This window comes from Clavelina lepadiformis, chromosome 8, assembly GCF_947623445.1.
Source record: "Clavelina lepadiformis chromosome 8, kaClaLepa1.1, whole genome shotgun sequence".
Classification (NCBI taxonomy): domain Eukaryota; kingdom Metazoa; phylum Chordata; class Ascidiacea; order Aplousobranchia; family Clavelinidae; genus Clavelina; species Clavelina lepadiformis.
In genome coordinates, this window is record NC_135247.1 from 18,342,476 (window position 1) to 18,366,844 (window position 24,369).

Below are 24,369 nucleotides of genomic sequence, written 5' to 3' on the forward strand. Positions count from 1 at the left end.
GTTCAAAGCAACATCGACTCTCCGACGTCGATCGCTTCATTCGAACGAATTAAATTATTTACTTTGCTCATTATCTCTTCTTAAGATGTCGATGTTTGTCATATTGATCGATATGAAAACAAGAACCAAACATCTTCATCCAAGGCTCCCTCCAACTCTTCAAGCAGACAATAACATTCCAATACCTAACCCTCCCTTAAACGGTTCCGCGATTGCAAAGAAATTGAAACCGTCGATGAAAAGTTTATGACGTAATAATTTAGAGAACTGGAACGTTCTTATTAATAGCATGAGAAATAAAATGCAGAACTATGTACCTTGTGTGTACCTGTGTTTGCAAAACAAAAACATTTCTCAGTGAAACTGACCTTATCCAACCTAGAAATGTCTTCAACAAGAACATCTGATTTTATTCCTTCTTGTGACTAAAATTTTTTCTTACTTCAGGCAAATTTTATCGATTTTCGTGAATTGTGAAAAGCTTCAAAGTTACTACAACTTTGTGACGTCATAGTGGATGAATTTATAGAAATTTCAGAGAAAGTTGGATGCTCGATGCTCCCACCAACTTTGCGTGGAAGCGGATCTACATTCTGACGGCTTTGTTTCTATGATATAACTTTATTACTATGATATAGCGGCTAAACATCATTGGTTGTCATGGCAATGATCTGAGAGCCGACACAATCATATCTATGCAAATTGATAAAAAAACTCGGCGACAAATGTTGCCGAAATGTCGAAGATTTTGGATAAAACCTCATATATTACCTTACCGTTATTACCACACAATCTACGCCAATGACGTCACTTCATTGCTGACCGGAAGACACTTTAATGAAAAGTTCCAAAAAAATGACAATTTCTCAAAACTTCTGCGCGATAACTCAGTGGCAATCCGTTGATATGACGAAGCCCATATAATGATCGCAAAAAGACCACAGCGCTACAATGTTGGCACATATTAGCAATTAGCCTGACTTTTGCAGAAAAACTGCAAAAAAGTTTAGTGAAAGAGCGGCATAAGAACCGGTAAAAATTTACAGACTGGCATTTATCAAACTCAGATGTGGTCTATTTATAACGTCGACTGGTGACGGGACAGCTAAGAAGGCCTTCGGAGATGTTGCTGAGAGTCAACAAGTGTTTGAGACCTTTCACTTGACGACTCGTCAGAAGATTTACTGCGAGGTCGCCGCTGCCTTAATATCAAACAATTATGAGCGAATAATGAGCCGACAAAAGCTTAAACTTCGCCACACGCGAACACTACCTCGCCTTGGCCAGTAATTCTGCGGCGGCGCCAGCAAGCCTGGGATTTTTCTCGAAATAAATCAAATGTTTTGGTCCATCACTTTTATTGTTTACGCAAAATAGCGCCAGAAATGCAACCGCTGCAAGATTTGCGATGGACATCACGTTGGTAACCGTGGCAACAAACGATTGTGAAGTCATCAGTTGAATTGACGGAAAATTCGTGTCTTATTTCCTCTACTTCCCGTATATGGTAATATGCAGGCTTTCTATTTTCAGAAGCTCTTTACGACGAAGTACAACTTGCGACGACATCTTGCTGGTTTGCTTTGGACACTATTTCAATACAAACAATTAAAAATGAAGTTGAAACTAGACGAAGGCGTCACAATCAACTAGATTGTGACGTTGACCTTGGTATAAGAAATGCCATCTTGGAACATTTTCCGCCGGGTTGTGATGCGATCACATGACAATAGAGCTTGAAAAATGTTCTGTAACTGATTGTGACTTCATACAATATGACGTCATAAGAAAGTAAACAGTGAGCGTTTGTAGAAGAAGTCGAAAGTCTAGAAATAGCATTTTATTTCTAGATTTATGAAGATTAATTGTGTCCACTTGCCGCATAAATCATTCGTCATTATATGGACAATGACGAAAACAAACGCAACAACAGTTGCCAAGCAACGAGGCCATGAACATTTGACCATTGCAAACACAATGCTAACCGATGTTTTTACAAGTCATTGGCCGGTAACAAAAATGTAATTATTAAGCAATTTTCACTCTATTTGGAACCAACAGTGATTATCCTTGATCTTTCGTTGGTAATTATTATGTCGTACTATTGTTACATCATAATTGGCGCTTATTAAAATCACTATAATGTACTTATGTAACCTTATAAGTTATAGAAGAAAATCACCAATTTTGATTAAAAAAGTGACCGATGTTTGAGTGGACTATAATTATTTCGCATAAAACCAGCACATTTTAAAATCTATTCCAGTTCTTTGTTGAAAAAAATTTTTGATTTTGAAATTAAATTTCGACAAAATTTGAACCCGTTCATTTCCAGATTTGATAAAGAAATTTGTTTTCGAAAATGGCGCGATTGAGAGAGATTAGCTGAAAATTGGCGGCTATGTGAGGTCTGCGGTCAAACCCAGGATACCGCCGCATAGCGACCAACCCAGAAGTATTTCAACCGTCCTCAGATAAATCAATTGACAAATACATCAAACAATTATGACGTAATTATGGATATTATGATGCGGTTGAGCAAAACTTTATTTTTAACTCATTTCTGGCACCGACTGTTATAAAATTGACTTCATAAACGTCTGCAAAGTTTCTCGCTTTTTTTTGAAGAGCAAAGTCACGATTCCCACGATCTAATACCCGGAAGTTCCCAGCACACACTCCATGCATTGACTTCCTGGCGCCCTCACGAAACCTTCATATTTGTATTCCATGAGGCAGGCGAGCCGACATGTCAGTCAAATCCAGGCTAAACACACCGACACAGAGCAGCGATGTCCACAGCCCAGCAGCGATAACTACGATAGTACAAAATCCCCAACTACTCGCCTCTGCAAACAACCAATCGCCTGGCACCGCCTGACACTTCCGCATACAGCTGCACGGTCGTGGGAAAAAATTAAAACGGAACTGTGAGTAATTGTGACGCAACAAATAGCCGACGCTTGTTTTCCATTCGATATGAACGCAATGACGTCATCTTTAAGCAAAAAGGTAAAGTTTTAATCGATTTGAAAGTAAGATTGTGACGTCACCAACCCGAGCAGAGCGTTTTGCTTCCAGGGTTTGCTATGACGTCCGCAGATTATGACGCCATAGCACCTCACGGCAACGTATCCACCATTATTGAGGGGTAAGCTAAGAAAGACATAGCTTGGGCAGACTAGTCCTAATTTGGTTGAAATCAAACGCAGATATGGGAGGATTGCGCCAAATATAGAAGAGAGCCAGGGTGCGGCCGATGCTGATTCAAGACAATTACAGCGCGTTTGAAAGGGCTCACATTGTGACGACATAATTGAAAACATAACCGTGATTTTAAATAACCGCGGCTTCGGAACAGCCGAAGAATTTATTCAAAATTGCAACTTCTGTTCAGAGTTGAGCGCAAGACGTCATAGGCAAAAGTAGAAGTATCGGAAGCAAAAATGTTAATTGTTGTCGTTACAAAGGCGTATATTACGTCATCATTTATATGACTAAGCACAACACATACCATCCGATGACGTAATAAAAGGCCAACGACAATTTAATTACGGGCGTATTTGGAATAATGAGGGCAATTGTGTAAAGTTAACGATTATATATAAATATAATCAACGATGAATTTCTGGCCAAGTTAACTGAATTTTTTTCCACTTTAATTAAGTGGGTCGTGATCAAATTAAAGTATAAAAACACGTGTAAGTAAAGTGGTTTCAGGCCAGAAGTTAAAATGTCATCATCGACGCATAACAATCAGACAGAAGCGACCGCGCTATTAGTGGTGTGCACCTACAGCCGAAGTTAACGTTCGTCGCCTACAGCCCGCACAGCAAATGTGTCAAGTTCAGTTTTAAACTTCCACAAAGTTTTCGTCGTACTACAACAGGAAATGACATCACTTTCAGCAGGTGTAGCTTTTCACCCTTGTTACGTCACAATTAAGAGATTGTCTTCGAAAAAAACGCAAAGGTCAAGTGTCACTCGGCGTCTGTTGCTCAGTCCAGCAGGGGAGAGGGATAGAGTGACAAGGCTGTGATGTATGATGGAGGCGACTCCGCCGGCACGAGATAGAGTCAGTTGCTTGGATAATAAAGCCGCGGCCATCCAATGCTGGACCGACTAAGCTCGGTGAGAAATCGTCGTTTATTGAAATCTATTAAGCGCCTTGTTTGGTTTTTATGTTTCGATAAGAAAGACGAGACAGCATGAAGGCGAATGATGGCAGTTAGACACCGAACCTATCGGAGATGGTTTAAAAGCGATTAAAGCGGAAAATGCTACAAGAAAAGACGATGCGTCATATTGAGTTGTTTAAATTCGGAGTAAAATATTTTTAATTCGAGTCCCTCATCATCAAATATTTACGCAAGAAACAGAAGCTTGTAAAGCATTCGCGTGATCTACTTGTTCAAGCTTGTATTTCTCGTTACAAATAACGGTCAAAATTTCTATGTGGTTCCAGCATAAGGGTCTGGTCTCTGACAATCTCGTTCTATAACGAGAGCGACTAAGATCGAACACGAGTCGGAAAAGAATCGCAACCAGACGCGATGTTCGTAGATTCTAATCACGAGGTAATTACGAGGTAATCACAAGGTTTCAGGGTTTAAATTTGAAATCGAAGTCTTTTCACTCTTAATTTGGCGTGGTGAGGCTTATCCGCCACTCTATCTGGGGGGGTACTTACCCTTAAGTAGAAGTGACCCAGCACTTGAGTACGCAGACGCATGTCCCCCCAACACAGGTGTTCGTCTGCAGCGAAATTTCTATTCACAACAATGCTGCATATAAACGTCACAAATAGCAACGATGATTTCACAGGCCGGAAATCAACCAAGCGTGCAGAGCATGGTTTGTTCTAGAATCGTCAAATTGATCTATCGTTTCTGTTCTCGACGAATTCTTTGATCGTTAAAGACACAACTTAAAGAATTCGCATCGATGTTTTCTAGAAATCTCTTTTAAAGGAATAAGTGAGGTCACAATGAGATCACGTGACCAAAAAGGAAGAGATTGAACAGATAAAGTAGATTCCCGTGAGACATTCGAGATTTGACCAAATATGGAAGTTGGCCGACCGACATCAGAAGACTTTGAAGGTTCATGACCTCAAGTTCATACCGCGCGGTTGCGGGAAAACGCGAGATGGAGGTTTCAAAATCGACACTTTTAAGTTATCTCCTCATCGAGATCAACTTTTGGTTGTCCTTGGCAACGATTTATGGGATGCTTTGAAAAAAGATAAGCTGGCGCACAATGTCAACCAAGCAATGACACGGTGGATTATCCAAGCGTGACCGGCAGATTTCATTCATAAAATTGTTCGCCTCCTCTCATCACGGCTCGCAATATTTAATGGAAGTCGCCAGATTGCGTGGAGTGAATTCGTAAACAACTCAGAGAATTTTTGCAGGAACAAGCAATTATACGATTTGCGACTTAATAAGCAACAACTAATGTGCGTTTAATGTTTAAGCAAGATCCTTAGTGTGACATCACAAGAAAATGACACAGAATTTTTGTGACGTCACTAATTTTAAATGACAAAATTGCTGCTAAAAGGGTAAAATGGCGGCAAAACTAGTAGAGAGGGCTTTGTATAATGGGGCAGTTTATCAGAATCTGCAATGATATGTTTGAGTCCAGCAGTCCATTGATAATAATGTTGTCATAATGGCGCCATTGTTTCCGCATTATTACATCACATAGGCTGGAATATTGGGGTCGAGCGAGAAGGAGCTGATGACGTCAGAGCTAGAGTCAAAAGATGATTTCTCGTTTTAAGTTGAAAATCCCATTTGTAGAAAATCTCGACAAATATCAACGCGGTGTCGCCAGGAACCCAAAGTTTGACGCTCGTTGTCTTCATTAAGGTTTCGCTTCTAAATTATGAACAACAAATGTCGTTAAAATGTTAAAATTTAAAATGCTTAACGAGTAAAGAGGGATAATTTATCAAAAAATTACACTTTGCTAACAGAATTGTTATTCAAGTTGTAAAACCAAAATTTATCTTAACGACGTTGTAAGTGAGCCGCTGTCACATGAAAATATGCGAGTTATTGAGCGTGAAAAGCGACTTGGCGCGAAAATTTTAACGCGATTTTCCACCAATTTCTCGCGATTAGTTGAAGTGGAGATAACGGATTTACCACGTGTACAACCGAAGCGATTATCGACGTGAGCAGAAATCTGAATTTCAACTTGCCGCCTTGAACGTCACAATATATTTAAGAGAAAATAAACTTGGTTGAGAAGGTGAAATTCTGTGATGTGTATTTGATGAGTTCGACTGGTGTAAAATGGCGACCAATAAGATGCAGTTACGTCATCACTACCATTTCGTAAAGAATTAACCTATGACGGAAACTTTCAATATATTTCCTGAATGGGTGAGGTGAGAAATTTGTGGAAGATTTCTAACCAACGTGCAACGTTAATTAAACAATTGCTTCATGAATATTTATGACGTCATAATCGCTCATATATTCTCGATGGACGGGAGTCGACTGAATGCGCATATCGTCCTTACCCATTTTCTTGGCGACAATTTCATTCGAAATGTCGTAGATTTTGTGCATTGTCATGAAAGCAGACGAAGCGAGAGAGTGCGCAAAGATGCCCATTGTGAGCTCACTGTGGAAACGTCGCCGATGACAAACCAACATGCGCAAAAAATGGAAAACGAAACTTCGCACGTTGTTGTTTCTATGTAGCGTATTCATAGGAGCAAGTTTTAACTGGCACCACGAAGAGAATAATAATTTAATGGCTTTTACTTTTACGCAGAAAAAAATAGGGTTAAGCTTTGAGAGGTTTCATTTAACATTTCAAGGCATTGTAAGGGGACAACAACAATTAGATTTGCTTCAGCGGGAGAAGTGGGGAGGAAATTCTATCCACGCAAATCCATTCTCGTCCCTTTATAAGGATCGTTGCCAATTTTTTTTCACTTTTCAACCTGTTTGAGGTTAAAAAGTGTTGAAATAACATCGACGTAAAGTGAAGGAAAATGCGGAGACAGAGTGAAAGGTTATCGGTGAGAAAGGGCATTGTGGACTCGATGTTGCCCAAGTATACCCTCAGCTTCTGGTTTGTTTTGGGTGTTACCACCGCCTCGCTTATCAGCGTTGTAAGCGGTCAAGCATCAGTTATAACAGGTGAGGTTTAAGGTGACAGAAGTGCGCGAGGAACAGACCAATAATTTCTTCTTCCCAGGTGTGCCACAGTCATGTGAGAGGGAAGGCGAACCAGCGGTGGTGCCCATCGTCAGGAATGATCCCTGCTTCACCTGCATGTGTAAGGTGCGTCATTGTGCCATGAATCTGGCGTCACAATTTGTAGTTTGTCCGTTTTCCTAAAAAACTTTTAAGTTCTTTGTCGTTATCCAATTGAAGGTGGCGATTCACGCTGTGAGGGGCATTGTTCTGATAATGTGTGGTCAGTCGCATGGAATGTGTTAAGTCCAGCGGTTATGTTTAGATTCGGATTTATCTCGAAGGGGAAATGTGGACTTTGTAATGTTTGTGGATCGCTTATAACAGTGGCAAATAATTAAAGTGAGCGTCCAAGCAACGCCGGACAAACACGTTTTAAATGACAACGAATGACGTTTCGACGGCGACGTTTATTTTGCAAAATTTGCGTCTTTTTTGATAAATTTACACAAATATTTTGTATCTAAATACCTCGCGATATTTCTATTTTCGGGCGCGCGTTGGGACATTCATGAACAATAGAAAGAACACGCCGCTTTGTCCGCTCATCTTTCACCGCCATTCAACGTGGAAGCTTTTTTAGTTGCGTTCCACTTTGAACATTTTACTTTTCAACTTCGGTTCCGCGATTTTGACTTGTAACTTTGAAAGAAGATCTTCGCTTGCGCGGTGTCGGGTTGTGAAACAAAACATGCGGTTGCTTGAATGACGATGCTTGAAGGTCCGAATTGCTTTTGAAGCAAATCATTGCCATGACATGCTGTCTTCAAACCAACAGGAAACGCCACGTAAGTTGGCGTGGTTTAAGGCCGCCACGGGGCTTTGCCTTCACATAACAAACAAATATGACATAGTCAAAACGCATGACAGAGACAGCACTTGAAAGAACCACCTGAACTGTTCCTAATTACACCTCTAGAAATGTCCGGGTGGTTTATCACGAACCTTGTGCTGTCTATGAAACAGAAAATTCTGAAAAATGCATCAAACGCAACCAGGACAATGTATAGGACCGATGTGGCGCCAATCCAGAGCTTTCGATTATTCTAAATCCGGAATTGAAAGCGCACGAGGAATTATGACGTAATTAAAACTCCATACCAAGCTCGGCATTTAATAAGGCGAGGCTTCTTTCATGCGGGTTAAATTGGGTGAAAGGGGGCGCTTTGAAAAAAAGCGAACCAAGAGAAATCGCTTTTAATCGCGGAAAACTTCAAACATGTGAATGGTGCAAAGAAGATTTTTAGTCGACCCAGGAGTGACCAATTCTTTATAATTTCATTCATTTTTCCTGACCCAGGTCTTTAATTTAAGAGCGACTTTAGACTTCCAAACCCCGTGTAAGAAAAGGTGAAAAGGAATCGACGATAATCTCGCTTTTAACAAGAATCGCGGCGCCATCACGATCACGAAAATTGATACTAAATCTACACCGACAACTACATGTTGCGTTTGGTTCGCTTTTGATAGAACAATCGATTATATCGAAGAGGGAAATCGCGAGCAAAATCGGCTAATGGAGAAATTTAAACAGGACCATAACCAAGCCTAAGTTTGTGAAGACGGAAACGAACTTTCCAAGAATAATCGCAAGTCCGCCGATTTTTGATCAAAGATTTTATAAAATACCAAACGTAGACCACTTTGTCTGATGGATCGGCAAGTTATAGAGCGGACTGCTGGCCACAGTGTGGTTGCAATAAACTTTGCAGAGGTCATGGACCATCAAAGCGCTCTGCCAATTACCAACACAGCGGGCCATGAGCTTTCAATGAAGGGCGAGAGTCCATTACAATAATTGGAGTTAATCCTGGAATTATCGTAAAAATACAAGATCTTAATTGACGTGGAGGTTACGAGCAAAATTAGAATGGTGTTAAAACTATTAGAATAGCGTCCAGGACCGAGGACAATGAACTAAATCTAACAAAACCTATTCCAATTCACAGAACAAAGAAGTTCAATGCGTCCAGGAGAAATGCCCAAGACGATACAATTGCAGCTTACTCCTGCACGACGAAGGAGCTTGCTGCAATAAATGCAAATGTGAGAGTCAAAACCAAACTGTTCAAATTTGCTTTTGTAACAAAGCACATCGATTTATACGTAAGAACGCTCAATTTGTCCTCAGCCTGCCGCTACAACGGAGCGACGCATCCCGCCACGAAGAGTTGGATTGCCCGGGGTGAAGAGGGAGTTTGCTTAGATCACATTTGCCAGGTGAAGCTTGACAAAAAGTTACTCGATTCTGCGAATGCAATGCCGCACAAAATTGTTTGCAATTTCTCTCTGAGAAACATTTACGTCACACTTAGTTTAATATGACGTAACAACTAGCGATTCTTAACTGACACAAACTTTCGCTTGTTAAGGATGGAATTGTAACGAGAAGGCCTCTTCAGTGTCACGTGACTTGTGAAAACGCGATTACGCCACCAAACGACGAATGTAGATGTCCCGTTTGCAAAGGTGAGGAAGGAGGTCGGGGTCAAGGGTTAGGGTTCAAAGGTTTGGGTTTTGACCATAATGTTCTTCTATGGACTTTTTCCTGGGTGTTATACCTGGATGTAATGATGTGTATTTCTAGTTGTAAAACCGGCCGATAAGTCCAGCACTCTTGATTCCGCCTGGTATAGGTTAAGCTTGTCAAAAGTAATTTGATCTTAAGCGAAGCCGAAAAACAGGGTGTTTTGTTTTCCGATGGATAATTTGATTATCCACTGAAACCAAAGACGCTTCAAGACTTATGTGGATAGAAAGCTTGCCAAAACCCTTATCAGCAAAGTTTTGCCGAAACAACGATAATTTATCACCAATGTCCGGCGTGTAGCATTCCTTTGTTAACGGTTGCTTGAGAGATTCAAACAACTTAAATAAAAATTTGGGAACTAGGTGACGTCTTCTATCTAATGCATGTGTTTCTGCAGGCTGCTTTCATCAGGATCGGTTTATCGAAGAAGACGAAGTAATCACGGTTGACTCATGCAGTATATGCACGTGCAAGGTACGTCCTATGACTTTTCACACGCGAGAAACCTAAGGTACGAGCACGTGCAAACGGTGAAACCTGAAACAAACAAACACCCCTAAAATATTTAAGCTGCAATACAAGCGCAATAAAATATAGGTCTTACGATAAGACAACAACAATAACGCTTTATCTCAGAAACCACCAAACATTTTTCGATAAAAAAAACTGCAGCTTTTTTAGACATGACCCAGTTTGCGGTAATTAGAAATAATTGCATACATGGGTACAGTCAGATACGGATACAGATACAGGATAAGTCATACATGGAGCATTAAGTTCCGCGACAGACGAGCCGCATATTTTCCCGAATACCTTGCGCACTTGGCGATTTTGCAAAACGGCCTTCTGTAAAATATTCTGGCGTCGCGCGTGTAATCATGAGCGAGATATTGCGGCAAAACATCGTTAGTCGTGTCAAAAGGGCGAAAGAAACCGCTGACGCCGAGATAGTCCGATAAAGACTCACGGCGGCGATTTTCGATGGCATCAAGGTTTCGCCGAGCATTATCTGCATGACTGGCAACTGTTGCAATTTCACGCCCAGTGGGATCAGTGTTAACCCAATAAATTCCGATTGTTACGACACAAACACTTCATAAAAGGTTATTATGTTGGGCGTGTCTTAGGTCGAAGCTGTCCAAGGTGAAAGGGTATTCTTGTCGGGAATAAAATTCTTGTCAACAGTAACAAGAAACTCAGTGTTTATTTACTATGTCTGGGACGTATGAGCTTTAAGGCAGGAACGAGTTAATGCGAGGGGGCGTCGCTTTATACACAACATTCATAAATTCTATCTTCCGGTGAGTTAAACAGACAGAATCCAAGTTATCTCTCTTACAACCGCCCCATTGAGAAAATGGCGAGATCAAACAACGGACGATGCTTCAAAGATTAAGCGAGAACATTAGAAAATGACAATGGGACCGAAAACGTCGTTGATGGGTCGATAACAAGCGAAAAAGTCTTCTGTTTACGTAACTACACCTCGCGTTTAATCGCGGCTATTTGCAAAATCAACGGCGCCGTTGTAATCCATGGTAAGAAGGCAAAACGCCAAACATATCCTCTTAAATAGATCGCTGATGCCCAAACGACCTGAAATAATCGCCATCTTCCGACTTTCGATGATAAAAGAGCTCGTAGTTGGCTGAAGATTAGGCTGAGAATGGAGACAGTTTTATAAAATCGAGCAGAAATACCTCACCTGCCAATCAAACTCACGTCTTTCAATGACGTCATGACAGAAATCAAGTCAAGACCGAACTCGTTTTTTCTGGCTTAACTCGGGTCCATTGTGAAGCATAAATCGCGCGCCGTGCTCAGTAGAATGAGAACTGGAACGCAAATCTGTTGAGATCCTCACGCTTTGAGCGAATCGAAGTCTGTTGCAAATTATATTGACAAACATATTCTCCTTCTACTAACATCAAAATGCTGAAGTTTTACCGGAGTTCACTTCACGTTCATGAGCGCCCTTGATCGCTTGCTGGCGGTGTTTTAAACTACAACTTACAAGAAAGTTGTCATGAGTTCTTATAACCAGGGGGGATACTTGGAATGCCGGAAAAAGACCTGCCCTGTGTTGGCTTGTGACGTCACAGAAGCGAGGCTGGACAGAGACGGCTGTTGTCTGGTCTGCACACGTGAGTTCACACGAGTTCAAGTTAATTTTCACCCATCATCACACCGACACAATCTTTGCAACTGAATGACGTCACAATGACATCATAAACTTCAATTTCAGGTCAGAAAATGGTTTTCGAGCTCGAGAACGGGGCCTGCTGGTTTCGCCGAAGCATTTTGCACGACAGAGAGCAGCTTAAAGCCGACAAATGCACGACCTGTGCCTGCCGGGTATGAACTGAGTCGCGCGATTTCCATCTTTTGCTTCATGCCTGAGACTGAAGTTTCTATTTTTAGAACGGGACAATTATCTGTGACCGGGAGCTCTGTACAGAGCCTCTCGACTGCCCTCCTACGGATAGGATTACATCACCCGACCAGTGTTGTCCAAGATGCAGCTTAAATAGGCGGAGAAATTGCGCAACTGACGAGGGAAGACAAATCATGGTAAGCATGGAAAGAAGACGAATTACACCTTAGACCTGAGATACTTGTAAGTTAAAATAATAACTTCACTCTCATGATGTCGTCGCCGCAATGTTTAAGTTTTGTGCTCGTATATGTCAGCATGGCGAGAGATGGACAACGAGAAGTGACTCTTGTGTGACTTGCGCCTGCAATGACGGGGAAGTGACTTGTCTCAGAAGACAATGTTCTGCCGACCTTACGTGTCCGCCGGTAAGTGTAATGATGATGTAACTATGACGTAATAAAGCTCGAGTGTGGCCGAACAAAATTTCCTCGCCGTCTTTACGAAAAATCTTGTAGCGACGATGAATTTCACTTATGTTGGCACCAGACCGAAGTGGCGCAAACACGGTTCGTTTCCCTCAACTAGAGGCGGTGGTAGCTGGGTCAGGAGGGAATTTGAGCTGACGGGACGAGTACATCGATCATTGTTTAAGAGGGTCGAACGTTTTCGAAAAGGATGATTGAAAAAGCAAACAAATTATTATTTGCACTCGGTTAAAGTTCGACAGAGCGAATTACGCGATTAAAAGAACACAAAACACACGCCACAGTGGTGCAGTGTCCCGACTAAGAACATTTCTTTGAACTGGGTCGAAAATACTTTCTGAATGAGAAATCTATTTGCTTTGCTGCAAAGACCTTGGCGCGGTGATCTGCCCAGAACAGGTTTCCCATTCATATTGGCCACTTCGTGTCGCGTTTCAAACGAAAACTTTGTCACGCTGACATAACTTCCGTTGACTTTGTTGAAATCTTATATTTGCAAATTTTTAAGGGTCAGCACCTGGATAAAGCCCCGGAGTCCTGCTGTCCCACATGTACCCTAGGTAATGATGTAGTAACTGTTCTATAAATAGCTATGATCAATGGCTGAACATAGCGATTGTTTGTATAAGGGTACAAGCACATTTATTGATATCACTTTGACGGTATTTATTCACGTCATAAATTAGCTTATTGGTAATAGTGAGTAGCATGTCGTAGTTTATGTTTAAGTCTGCCCCATCTGAACAGAGCCCGGTATATGCACTGTGTTCGGCGACCCTCATTACCGGACATTCGACGGTCGACCATTCAACTTCCAGGGAGACTGCTCGTACATGCTGGCCAAAGATTGCCGGGAACAAAACTTCACTGTGACGGTGGAAAACAACGCAAAAAGATCAGCGACGTATTCTTGGACAAACACTGTTCACCTCAGGTTGATAAATCCAGGTATGTTGTCATGTGACGTGTCCATTACTATCAACTTTCAGTAAAACGTGAGGACTTACCCCATCGCATAACTTTTCAACGTGAGTAAACAACGTTCAACGTCTTTGAGTCACCATTTTCATGTGCTACGATTATTTGATGTCCTGTTATTTCAACACATGTTCAAGGCGTCAGAGATGAACAAGTCGTGTCTCTTTATCAGCATCTAGCGGTAAAAATTAACGGAGAAAAAGTCGCTTTGCCCTACATCGACCGCACAGTTTTAATCTGGAGCGAACATCACATCGTAAAAGTGAGAACTAACGCAGGTCAGGAACAGTTTAAATTCATTTCAATTTTGAACGCGTTCGATTGAAGCACAAGTAGCATATATGCCTACATAACAAAACGAGGGGTTGTACTTTAACTTGGCAAACTGGGTTACGCAACAACAACTACAAGCTTGGCTCAAAATCCCGACAAAGGATCGTTAAGAGTTGGACTTGTGATCACACACAAAACAAATAAATCAAATATTTTATGAAAATTTGCTTTTAATTTAAGCAAGTAACTCTAACTTCACCTTAGTCAACAGGGGTGTCTTTGAACTGGGATGGAGACAGCTTCTTAGAAGTCGGAGCATCGCCGGTTTATCGCGGAACTCTTTGCGGTCTGTGTGGAAACTTCAATGGGTTCGCTCGTGATGACTTTATCGGTGGAGACGGCGTCTTTAAATTCAACAAAGAAGAATTCGCGAATTCCTGGAAAATTGGAGCTGGTAATAAGAGATGTTCTAGAAGAGCTGTTGTAACAAGGTAAGAGAACAAATTTTGCTTCTAAAAGTCCATTTCACCTTGAACGAAAGTTGACGATATTTTCTAATTAACAAGAGCAACAGAACCATGCGCAAAGAATATCAAGCGAAAAATATCAGCAAGAAAATCGTGCCAAGTTTTTAAATCCGACTCGTTTCGCTCCTGCTACGACGTGGTTGATCCAGCAGATTACTACCGGTAGTTGGTCATTAGAGAAAAATTTATATGACTAAGCTTATATTATGCCACCCAAGTCATACGAGTCTTATGAGGGATTTATAGTGTACAGTACCTTTCATCTGTCATGTTTATATTTACAAGTTCTTGTATGACGGATTCCTGCGGATGTCCGCGCAATCGAAAGTGTTCATGCGAATCTGTCCGCGCCTACGCAGCTGCCTGTGCTCGACGAGGCGTGAAAGTCACGTGGGATGAATACCAGCACTGCCAACGTGAGTTTGCGCTCGTTCATCATACAAAGAAATGTTTTGCCAAAACGTACTTGTCATGCTCTTGTGTCGCGTTTCAACCACTTAGCTTACGCTTCAAAATTTTTGTTGAAAATTTCAGCAAAATGCAAGCATGGTAAAGTATTCACCTCATGCGGCTCTCCTTGCAAAACGACCTGCAGGTGAGACATTTGTAGGAATATAAAAGATGTGGCTTGTGGGTTAGAAACGAACCTGAACTTGGATGTTATGATCACTGCAGAAATCATCATCGCGTTCGAAGAAAGAAGTCTTGTCAACGACACTGCGTGGCAGGTTGCGCATGTCCTGCTGGTTACGTCATCAACAACAGAAAATGCGTCAAAGCGACGCAATGTCCCGCTGTGATTAGAAAGAAACTGAAGAGAAGATTCGGACGTCGCAATCCTCTCCAAAGATATCTTAAGTTTGAACGGATCAAACGAGCCGGGAAAAGATCACAAAGGAGCAGGAGTAGATGATCCCTGGAATCAAATGAACTCCGGGAAGATTTGAATCCACGCATTGGGCGGAGTGGATGTAAGATTGTGGATAGCCATCACTCTCACGTAGTGAACGACTAAAGTGAGATGATACGGCAAAGAATTAAATCCACGGCTGGCCAGAAACGCAAATGGAACATATTTACGTTGATAAAGAGCAACAACACCAAAGCATCTCACACTGCTTGGTGACGTAAAGCTTGTCCGAAGATTGTCAATAAGTTTTCAAACGAAACTTATTTTCCAGGTTAGCTGTAGTTTAACACGAAGAGACTACGTAGATCAAACAAAATAAGTCAATTAGTATCTCGCTTCCTAAAATTATGCTCTGTCTTCACTCTTCGTGGAAGCTTTATTTAAATGTCCTTCTTTAAAGTGGCGCTGTTCAATCCAATGTGCAATTCCTATAAATGCAAAATAGAAAAGCTAGTTCAAATAAAATCTACCTCGAAAGATCAAACGAAAGTCGCTTACCTTTCACATTCCGATGTGTGTCATTAGCAGCTGCACTTGGTAATGATAGTGACAAGTGCATGAAAATATTGCAGCAGTAAGATTACCCTCCGCTCGTTGTTTGAGTGAATATTTTCAATGCTAACTGAACAAAAGCCAATAGTAGTAGAGCTAACAGTGTTGTTGAGAAAACTCTCAAACAACCAGCCAACGCTAGACAGGAGGCGTAGCCTATTGCTAATTAAATAGCTTCGCGCAAACAAAGCACAAGCACCGATTAAGGCTTCTTTGACGCGTAGACTATGCGCGAGGCAACAAGATGCAAATCAAGTTGCGAATGTTGTGGTCATAGATATAACATAAACACCCGTTTACATCATATCTATGGTTATAACAAGATAAAAAATATTCTTGTTTACAAACACCATCAGAAGGCAACCACGATTACTACCTTATTCATAAAATTCCAACAAAATTGCATAGGCTATCTCAAATTCATGCAATAGCTATCTAAACACAAGATTTAAATTTTGGGCCAAAAAGGCCGCATTTCATTAAGTTTCAAGCGACTCGGAAGTGTTTAACGCGCCATCTTCTAGAGCAGCGTGGTCCAACTGCAGGCCCGCTGGCCAAAGTTGGCCCGCGAGCACCGATTTTTGGCCCATGAACTGATAGTAAGCTTTGATTCAATCTGGCAACATAACTTCAATTTTTGTTATTGTGTAATAATATTGTTATTGACAAAAACTTTGTGAATGATCCTTTGTAATGCGTAACAATACCACTTTGTCCAAAAAGTTCTCTTAGGTTTTAGTTACACGCCTTGTTGTCCTAGCCCAGCGTGGTCCAACTACAAGCCCGCGGGCCGCAAGTTTGTCTCAAAGGAGAGGTTTCCCCTTTTAAAAGATGCTGCTATGAAGCTGTACTCTATGTTTGGAAGTAGGTACATACATTTGTAAATGTACATTTTCAGCAATGAACAATATTAAAACAAAAAATCGAAATCAACTTGGAAACGAGGCTCTTCAGGCTTGCCTTCGCATGGCCACAACTACGATTCCCGTGGATACCAACGCTATTGTCGACGAAGAACCTCGACCGCAGATGTCACATTGATCAGCATTTAATAGCTAAATTTTGAACTATTCTAATTTCAGTTTTAATAAAAAAAGAGAACTTTTTTCAGTTCTAATATTAATGTCACATTGTTCTTCAGTTCTAATTTAAAAACATTGGCCCGCAAGATAAAAAAAATTTCTGATTTTGTCCCGCGATGAAAAGAAGTTGGACTACGCTGTTCTAGAGTAATACAAGACTGAAAAATAGCACTGGCTATTCTGGCTTCTGATTGGTCTACCAAATTCTTTAACGCATGACGTTGAACGCCCAACATTTTTATATGAATCGCGATTTTCGGCGCTGGGTTTTTATCCTGCTAAGAAAAACAAATGAAAAACCTTAAAAGCTGGCAATCTAAGCAGGCTCAAGACCCAGTTTCAAAACCAAAGTCTTGGAGATGAAAATGCTTCATTTTTATATCTTTGAAAATAACGACTTTCCCAAAACACAGAAGACAGACAGACACAGCTGTTTGTACTTTGAAGAAATCGATACGAGTTACGCGAAAGCAAACATTCGCCACACAAAAAGTTTACAACGAACACAACTTGAATAAATTAGCTGATTTTTTGGTCAACAGGAAATGATAAACTAACATGTACAAGATGGTGCCACCAACTGTAATGTGTTGGTGGTGGTAGCTTTCTAAAATAAGCACGGACACATTTAACCTAAAACAACGCTAAGTATGCAATGACGAAAATTTTTTAGGAAAGACAAGATAGCAGATGTTTATTACAAGCCATTTAGCAGTGTAAAAATTACATTCATCAGCTATTGAAATCATAAGAGACAACACAAAAAATTTCTAAATTTACCGTATGGGTACACACTAATTCACAAACAGTCTTCATGCCTAAAGGCAGCGACATTTATCTCCGTGTTTCCGGCATCTTCACTGTGGGACGTGAAATGCGTGACGATGACCACAAAACAAAAGATTTGTGACGGAATTACATCACAGGTTTGGGCATGAACATGTAGACTGTGACAGCAGTGACATCTATTGCTAATCTTTACAAATAATGTCAAGAGCACAGATGTTGCAAGGATGTCTCTTTTGAGAACAAGGGTAACATAATACAATTTCTGTTATGAGACAACCGTTAAAGATACATCTGTTCTCGTAATGTACACGTGTAAATATCTTATTTGTCAGCGTTGAGAGAGATATTTCCTGCAGTATTGAAAGAGGACAAATGTAAATCACGAAGAATAACTTTTCACGTCAAACTTGTGGCCAAAAATAATTTCAATGGTCCGTGTTAGATTGAAAACAAAATTCATTCTTGATTCAAATATTTCTTTGATCAACAGAATTAATGCGTCAAAAACGCTTCCACTTGCATTTTATCCCAAGCAAAAGAATTTAAAATAATCGACATTCACAAAACTTCCAATTTTCACCAAGTTACTTGAGGAATGCTACCAAGATATAATCTCACAGAATGTCTTAATAGCATAGGTGGGCAGTACCTATGAAAAAAAGTACCGAATCACATTTTTCAATAAATTCCAGTCGGTCTCGGTACTTTTTACGTGATTATTTCAAAATTTTAACAAATATGTTTTCAAAAATACATGTTAATTAATCCTTAATACTAATTTTAGCATCTGTTGATCTTTTTTAATCTAGAAATGTTAAGTGAAATTGCAAGCGATTAACGTCACATATGTTTTGACATAGCGCCAACATTGCATTTGGAGCAGAATCTTTTACACAAAAAGTACCAGTACCGAGTAACGACAAAGTACCCAACTACTTATTTAAAATAGTATGGAATACAGGAACCGTCGGTACAATTTTTGCCAAGTACCGGTACCGTTACCGACGGTACTTTTCAAAGTACCGACTGCCCGCCTCTGGTTAATTGTATTTTATCACGTAGGTATTTCAAGTAGAACTTTGCGTTTGAATTTGCAGCACCCCACGGCAAATCAATGAAAAACGTAAACGACAACAATGAAAAAGTTGAATATGCCAAGCCATAACACTTTTCATAAAAGTCAAGCAAGTGCAGAATAAACAAAAAAATTATGAAATTGCAAACACAAGAAAATAGTTACAAATAAATCATGAAAATTAACATATTTATCAACAGCGTTAAATATGCACAGCTTATACTACAATTGTATATTTTGAAAATGTGATGGCATAAGCCAGAGTAAAAGCAAGCAAAAATCGCCTATGATTAGAACGGAGTGTTGCGAGGAATCTGGCGTGGATAACAACAATAGAATAGAAGGAACGAAGACGACCCTTGTGGAGAAGATGATCTCGAAACTTCCGTGTCGTCGTATTTATACCACTGATTATCAACAACGCTCCTGCACGACGCCGTGTAATGGCCACTGTCCAATCCTCCACCGTGGTGATGCTGAAACATAAACTTCCGTAAACTTGTTGCGTGTTCTAATAAAGTAAACTTAAAATATTTTATTTCATGCAGGGATTTCGACATCCAATAGAAAAAACTTACTGATTATATACTTCCAAAATTTAAATAAACACTTAAAGATTGCAAGTAAAGGTTAAATCTTTACTTAGACAGAAATCAAACACTGTCAAGAACTGAGGTAAGAATTAAGGAACCAAGTTGAATCAGTACTTACAGAGACTGCATACAAGTTGTATGGCTTTCTCATCGCAGGTCCTCGTGTGTAGGAATTTAAATCGAGGTTAGAAACGGGAAATGAAATGTTGGTTTGAATCTTTTCTCTCCAGCGCCCCGTGTGCACAAAACGTTTGAAGTGGATTATCAAAACTGGAGGCAAGCGCCAGATTTCTATGACTCGAACAGCGTCTCTTAACACTTTGCAGGAAGGACACTTCCATTTGTCATCACCTGTCATCTTCTCGGGTTTGCCAAAATCTTTTATGACATCATGTAAACTTGTTGAGTGTTGTGGAAGCGAGAGCGATAGAAACCGAAAAACGTCAAACTTTCTCGAAGTTTTCCGACAGTGAAGGCACTGAACTGTGGCTTTAAACTGTCCAGAAAATAGTTCGACTATGATTGACTCGTTTCGCTTCTTGTGATACATCCACGCCGCCTTGGCAGCATCGTCGTCACTCAAGTGATCGTTATCAGGTTCCTCCTGATACTTGAAATCAGTTATCCTATTTAAGTCCTCATGCAGTGCATCCAGAAGCATCAGCAAAAACTCATGGGAATCCTCCTGAGAATGAGCAGCAAATATCGGATTGATTGTTCCCGCCACGCTCTTCATTTCACTCGGGACAAGATACCTGTACTGACCGCTCCACACAGCTCGCAAGAGAGCGGCAAAATTCTCAGCCACTTTACCACCGTGGCCAAGAACATTTTTCCGATTAATATCATTTCGATAGGAGTTAGTGAGAATGTACTCAGCAAGCTGGGTGGTGTTGAACATGCACTGCAAAACTGAATTCATGTAGCAAGAGTTAATAAGGTTTCGAAGACCACAAATTGCACTGCCCAATCCACCATACACTCCATGAATCTGAATTGACAGATCAGAAACTGACTTGCTCGGCTGTTCCAAGTATCGAGATTTAAGCTCCCTGCTTGGCACAAGACCCTGATTAGAGGGTGATGGCAGGCTTGGTTTGCTTTCTCGGTGTGGAACTTTTGCTTGCTCAATAACTTTGTCTTCCTCCTGAACCATCTTTGCAATATTAGGAGATGAAAAAGATCGTTTAAGACCAGATTTAGGAGATTGGTCATCATCCGTGTCCTTCAGACGCTTCTGCAATATTTTGCCAGTTGTTGAAGTTGGTTTAGGCGTACTTGGTTTGGGAACTGGAACAACTGGGCTGGCAGTATTCTTTGCAGGAGCCATCTTCACTGAAGATTCTGTTGGTTTACCAGCCACGATCGATTTATTTATATTCTTAGGTTTCACTTCGTTAACATTTGCAACTAGCTTTGGTTTCTTCACAGTCGCATAAATATCCTTTTCATTTTTGGGCAATTCAACTGTGGCATGTGGTGTACCGTCTACATTTTCATGTGGCAATGACGATTTATTTGCATCTTGTTGCATGGAGTTTGCTTTATCTTGGATCAGCATGTCAGGCTTCACCTGTTTGGAAATTTTCTTATTACTAGCAGCAGATAATTGCTGTGCCTGGTCTGACTCTGTCTTTTTAGCCTGTACAGCTTCCTTATAACCAACTTCTGTGATATCTCCCACATTGTGTTTTAGAACTTTTGTCGAGAGTGGGGACAAGTCATCAGATTTTTGCGGAGATTTTACTAAATCTCTGGTCGCTTCTGGAGGATGGGATGACAGTGATGTTGTCATGGCAGGGGCAGATTTAGACTCGGCAGGTTTCTTGATCCCTCTCATGGCATCAGCAAGCTCTTTCTCCGCCTCCAACTCCCGTTTCTGTGCAACCTCCAAGTCATCCTGCATCTTCTTCCGCTTCGAGAGCAGATGTGCCATTTTCTTCTTTTCTTCGATCTCAGCGAGTCGTGCTTCAGCTGCCTCCTTCTTCTGCTGCATCTGTATTAAATCCTGTTCCATTTCCAGGAATTCCTGGTTGGGCTTCGGTGTCTTTAGAGTAATTGGCTCTTCATGGTTAACATCGGGATGAGGAGAAACTGTAGGATTTGAATCTGACGTCAGCTTGGGTTTGGTAGATCGATCGACAACAATAGGAGTCAACGAATTAGGTTTAATATCTATGCCATTCTCATTTGATGCTGGCGGGACATTAGGAATAGTGGTCGATGGTAATGTAGAATTGTGCTTGGAACTATCTGAAGAAGGTTTTGGTTTATTAGAACGATCAAATGTGGGGACAGGTTTTGAGGCGGTTGAAGGTTTAATCACATCCTGAGGTTCGGTGGGAATCTGTGGAGGGATCTGAGGAAGGAGCGAGTTTAAATCGATTTTGGGATACAAGCCAGGAGCAAGTGTTCTAATATCATCATCTTTCGTGATTCCATTTGCAATTGGAATTGATCCGCTGCCTGGCATTGTTGCAGAACTACTGTCAGACAGTACTTTGCCCGGCTTGGGTGGATCAATACGATGCCCATTACTAAGCCCTAGTTCTTCATCAACTTTCCTATCATTCTGTAATTTCATTTCATCTTCATTGTTAAATCCATTTATTTTAAGGCTTGAGTAACTAAAATCCAGTAAACTGTTGACATTACTAGTCTTGGGTTTATTAGAAGGTGGTTTCACATCAGGGTTTGACGTGAACTGTGGATAGGTTTCCAACCACTCAGTATAACCACCTTCCAGGACGACTGGTTGATGTTTCAGTTTATTTTCTTGATCCCATTTATAAATTGAATCTTTGAGGCTTCGTAGAGGGTCTGTCATGACATCAAGCCGCTTCAGATTTGAATGCCAATCAAGTAGCACCACAATTTCAGCTGAGTGTCTTGATTGCCACGTCTTAACAAACGATAAGGGAATGCCCTGCTCTATTTTTGATGGCACAGTCCCAGGCTTAATGGCATCATTAGGCACATTTATAGAAGCAGCATGCATCATGTGGGAGTTTTCATAATCTTCTATTGAACGAACATCCATAATAATAACATCTCGCTTCTGCTTATACAGCATTTCATATAGTTGTTGGCTGGTAAGTTTTTGATCGGGTACGAATACTGCTTCATCTTTAATAACAGTTTCTCCACTGTTAGAGGCAACTTTCTTTCTTTTGCTGTCTTCATCTTTTGTCTTTGCTTCCTTTTCACCTTTTTTCTGGTATCTCTTTTTTAGGCTTTCAGAGAGTTTCTCTGCATTTTCGATGGCCGTCAGAAGCTTAGATTTACCAAACAAGGTGTTATAGTGCTTGGCATCTTGTTGAAATTCTTTACTCTTTCTTATCTTGCTTAAAGCATCAGCATATCTCATGTATAGAATGAACGCCCTTTCTTCATCGCAATCTTTGTGTGCTAGCTCTGCAGCATTATATGCTTTGTTGACAAGGTTGAGGTGGCTTTTGACACTGCTGCCCTTTGCAAAATCATACGAACATTTCTGATTCAAATCATGAAGGGAAGTGGCTATGTATAAGTCTTTTGGCTTGGGCATGATAATAGTTGAGTTATTCAGAAAGTGAGATGTTGATAACCAGTTTTATTGAAAACAATGCAAGCCATTTGAAGAAACCATGATACTACACACAGATGTGTTTTTCACCAATTTTGACATAAAAATCTGCAAAAAATACGTCTAGAAGAGTGTTGTAATGACCTGTACGACAATGATATGTATGAGAATGTCATACATGTACTGCTTAATTTTATCACCATATTTAAGCAAGCAAACACAATGTGCTAAACACTATATATAGCAGGATACTGCTAACTTCTATAGACGAAAAAGAGGATCACAACACATTGTGCCCTATTTTAGACATTGTACTTTTACCGCCGAAAGATGGGAACGTACTTAAGGCTTTGCATTTGGTTTAGGCCTTCATTTTACACTACAAAACTGCAACCACAATTTTTTAGATGCTGCACCCGACCACCTTAATTTTTGTCATCCTGTACTTGATGCAACCCCCATAGCAATAAATTTGTTAAGATGCTTGCCTAGAATAGAATTTTGAAGTTTTTGCTTCTTTTCAGGAACAACTTTTGACCCGATTTTGTAAATTACGTCAAACCCGAGATCTCTAACCACTACGCCACCGCATTGCTTTCTTCTTCCCATATAAAACAAGAGTGATAAACCAATCAGTGAAAATCTGCCGGTCATCGAATTATGATTGACCAACTTCCGTAAACGGATGCCAGCGTTATAGTCACTTTGTAAAAAAGTTTGGCATTTACATCAATTGATAAATCTTGTGCATGTACCACAATTTTCACCATAAGCGCACCCAAAATCTTGTTGAAAACGGTCACAGTGAAAGGTTGGCACACTCATGCCCCAACTGGAAAGTTTGTAGGCTGTGAGGGCCTATATCAGGGGTGGCCAAACTGCGGCTCTTTGAGCCTTTAATTGCGGCTCTTTAATGAATTTGCATTGTTGAATTAGACATGCATTTTCCCGGTCTAGACGAGTTGTTTGATCAGATTATGAAACAATGCGTTCTATCACACGTAGTAACAATGGACTCATTGTTAGTAATAATCAAATTACACTCCAAAAAGGACATTATTGTACATAAGTGTGCTAACTTGTACACTGTAGTTAAGTAAACTGTCAGTTTGAAGCTGTACCTCAGGGCTGACCTAGTTTTAAGTCTTGGTTACAGTTACACTAATAATTGCAAAAAGAGTTGGTGAAGCCCAGGTGGAGACTCATAGTATCACCACGCAGCACTAATGTTTATCAATAGCTACACTTCGTTGTGAGTGAATAAATTCGTGCTTTTTATTGTGTTTGTGTTGCGGCTCTTTTAAAGCTCGAATTGGTAATATGCAGCTCGAGCATGAAGCAGGTCTGGCCACCCCTGGCCTATATGATGCGCCGAATTTCTCCAGCCAATTTTCTGAAGCAGAATTGCCGTTT

At 40.6% G+C, this 24,369-nt stretch overlaps 2 protein-coding genes across 2 annotated transcripts; one reads left to right on the plus strand and one right to left on the minus strand.

Annotated features, from left to right (window-relative positions):
• The first annotated feature begins 6,797 nt into the window (after window positions 1-6,797).
• LOC143469749 (BMP-binding endothelial regulator protein-like) lies at window positions 6,798-15,835 on the plus strand. Its single transcript, XM_076967556.1, has 18 exons — window positions 6,798-7,163; window positions 7,222-7,307; window positions 9,170-9,266; window positions 9,352-9,440; window positions 9,593-9,689; window positions 10,148-10,224; window positions 11,795-11,894; window positions 11,996-12,105; window positions 12,172-12,321; window positions 12,442-12,552; window positions 13,121-13,172; window positions 13,360-13,560; window positions 13,728-13,868; window positions 14,135-14,354; window positions 14,430-14,552; window positions 14,676-14,806; window positions 14,925-14,985; window positions 15,066-15,835. The coding sequence occupies exons 1-18, from the start codon at window positions 7,016-7,018 to the stop codon at window positions 15,301-15,303; spliced, it is 2,232 nt and encodes a 743-aa protein (XP_076823671.1). The 5' UTR covers window positions 6,798-7,015; the 3' UTR covers window positions 15,304-15,835.
• Window positions 15,836-17,287: 1,452 nt separating this feature from the next.
• LOC143468859 (ubiquitin carboxyl-terminal hydrolase 8-like) lies at window positions 17,288-23,121 on the minus strand. The gene is made up of 2 exons (XM_076966309.1): window positions 19,510-23,121; window positions 17,288-19,274 (listed from the first exon to the last, which is right to left on the minus strand). The coding sequence occupies exons 1-2, from the start codon at window positions 22,936-22,938 to the stop codon at window positions 19,089-19,091; spliced, it is 3,615 nt and encodes a 1,204-aa protein (XP_076822424.1). The 5' UTR covers window positions 22,939-23,121; the 3' UTR covers window positions 17,288-19,088.
• Between the last annotated feature and the right edge of the window lie 1,248 nt (window positions 23,122-24,369).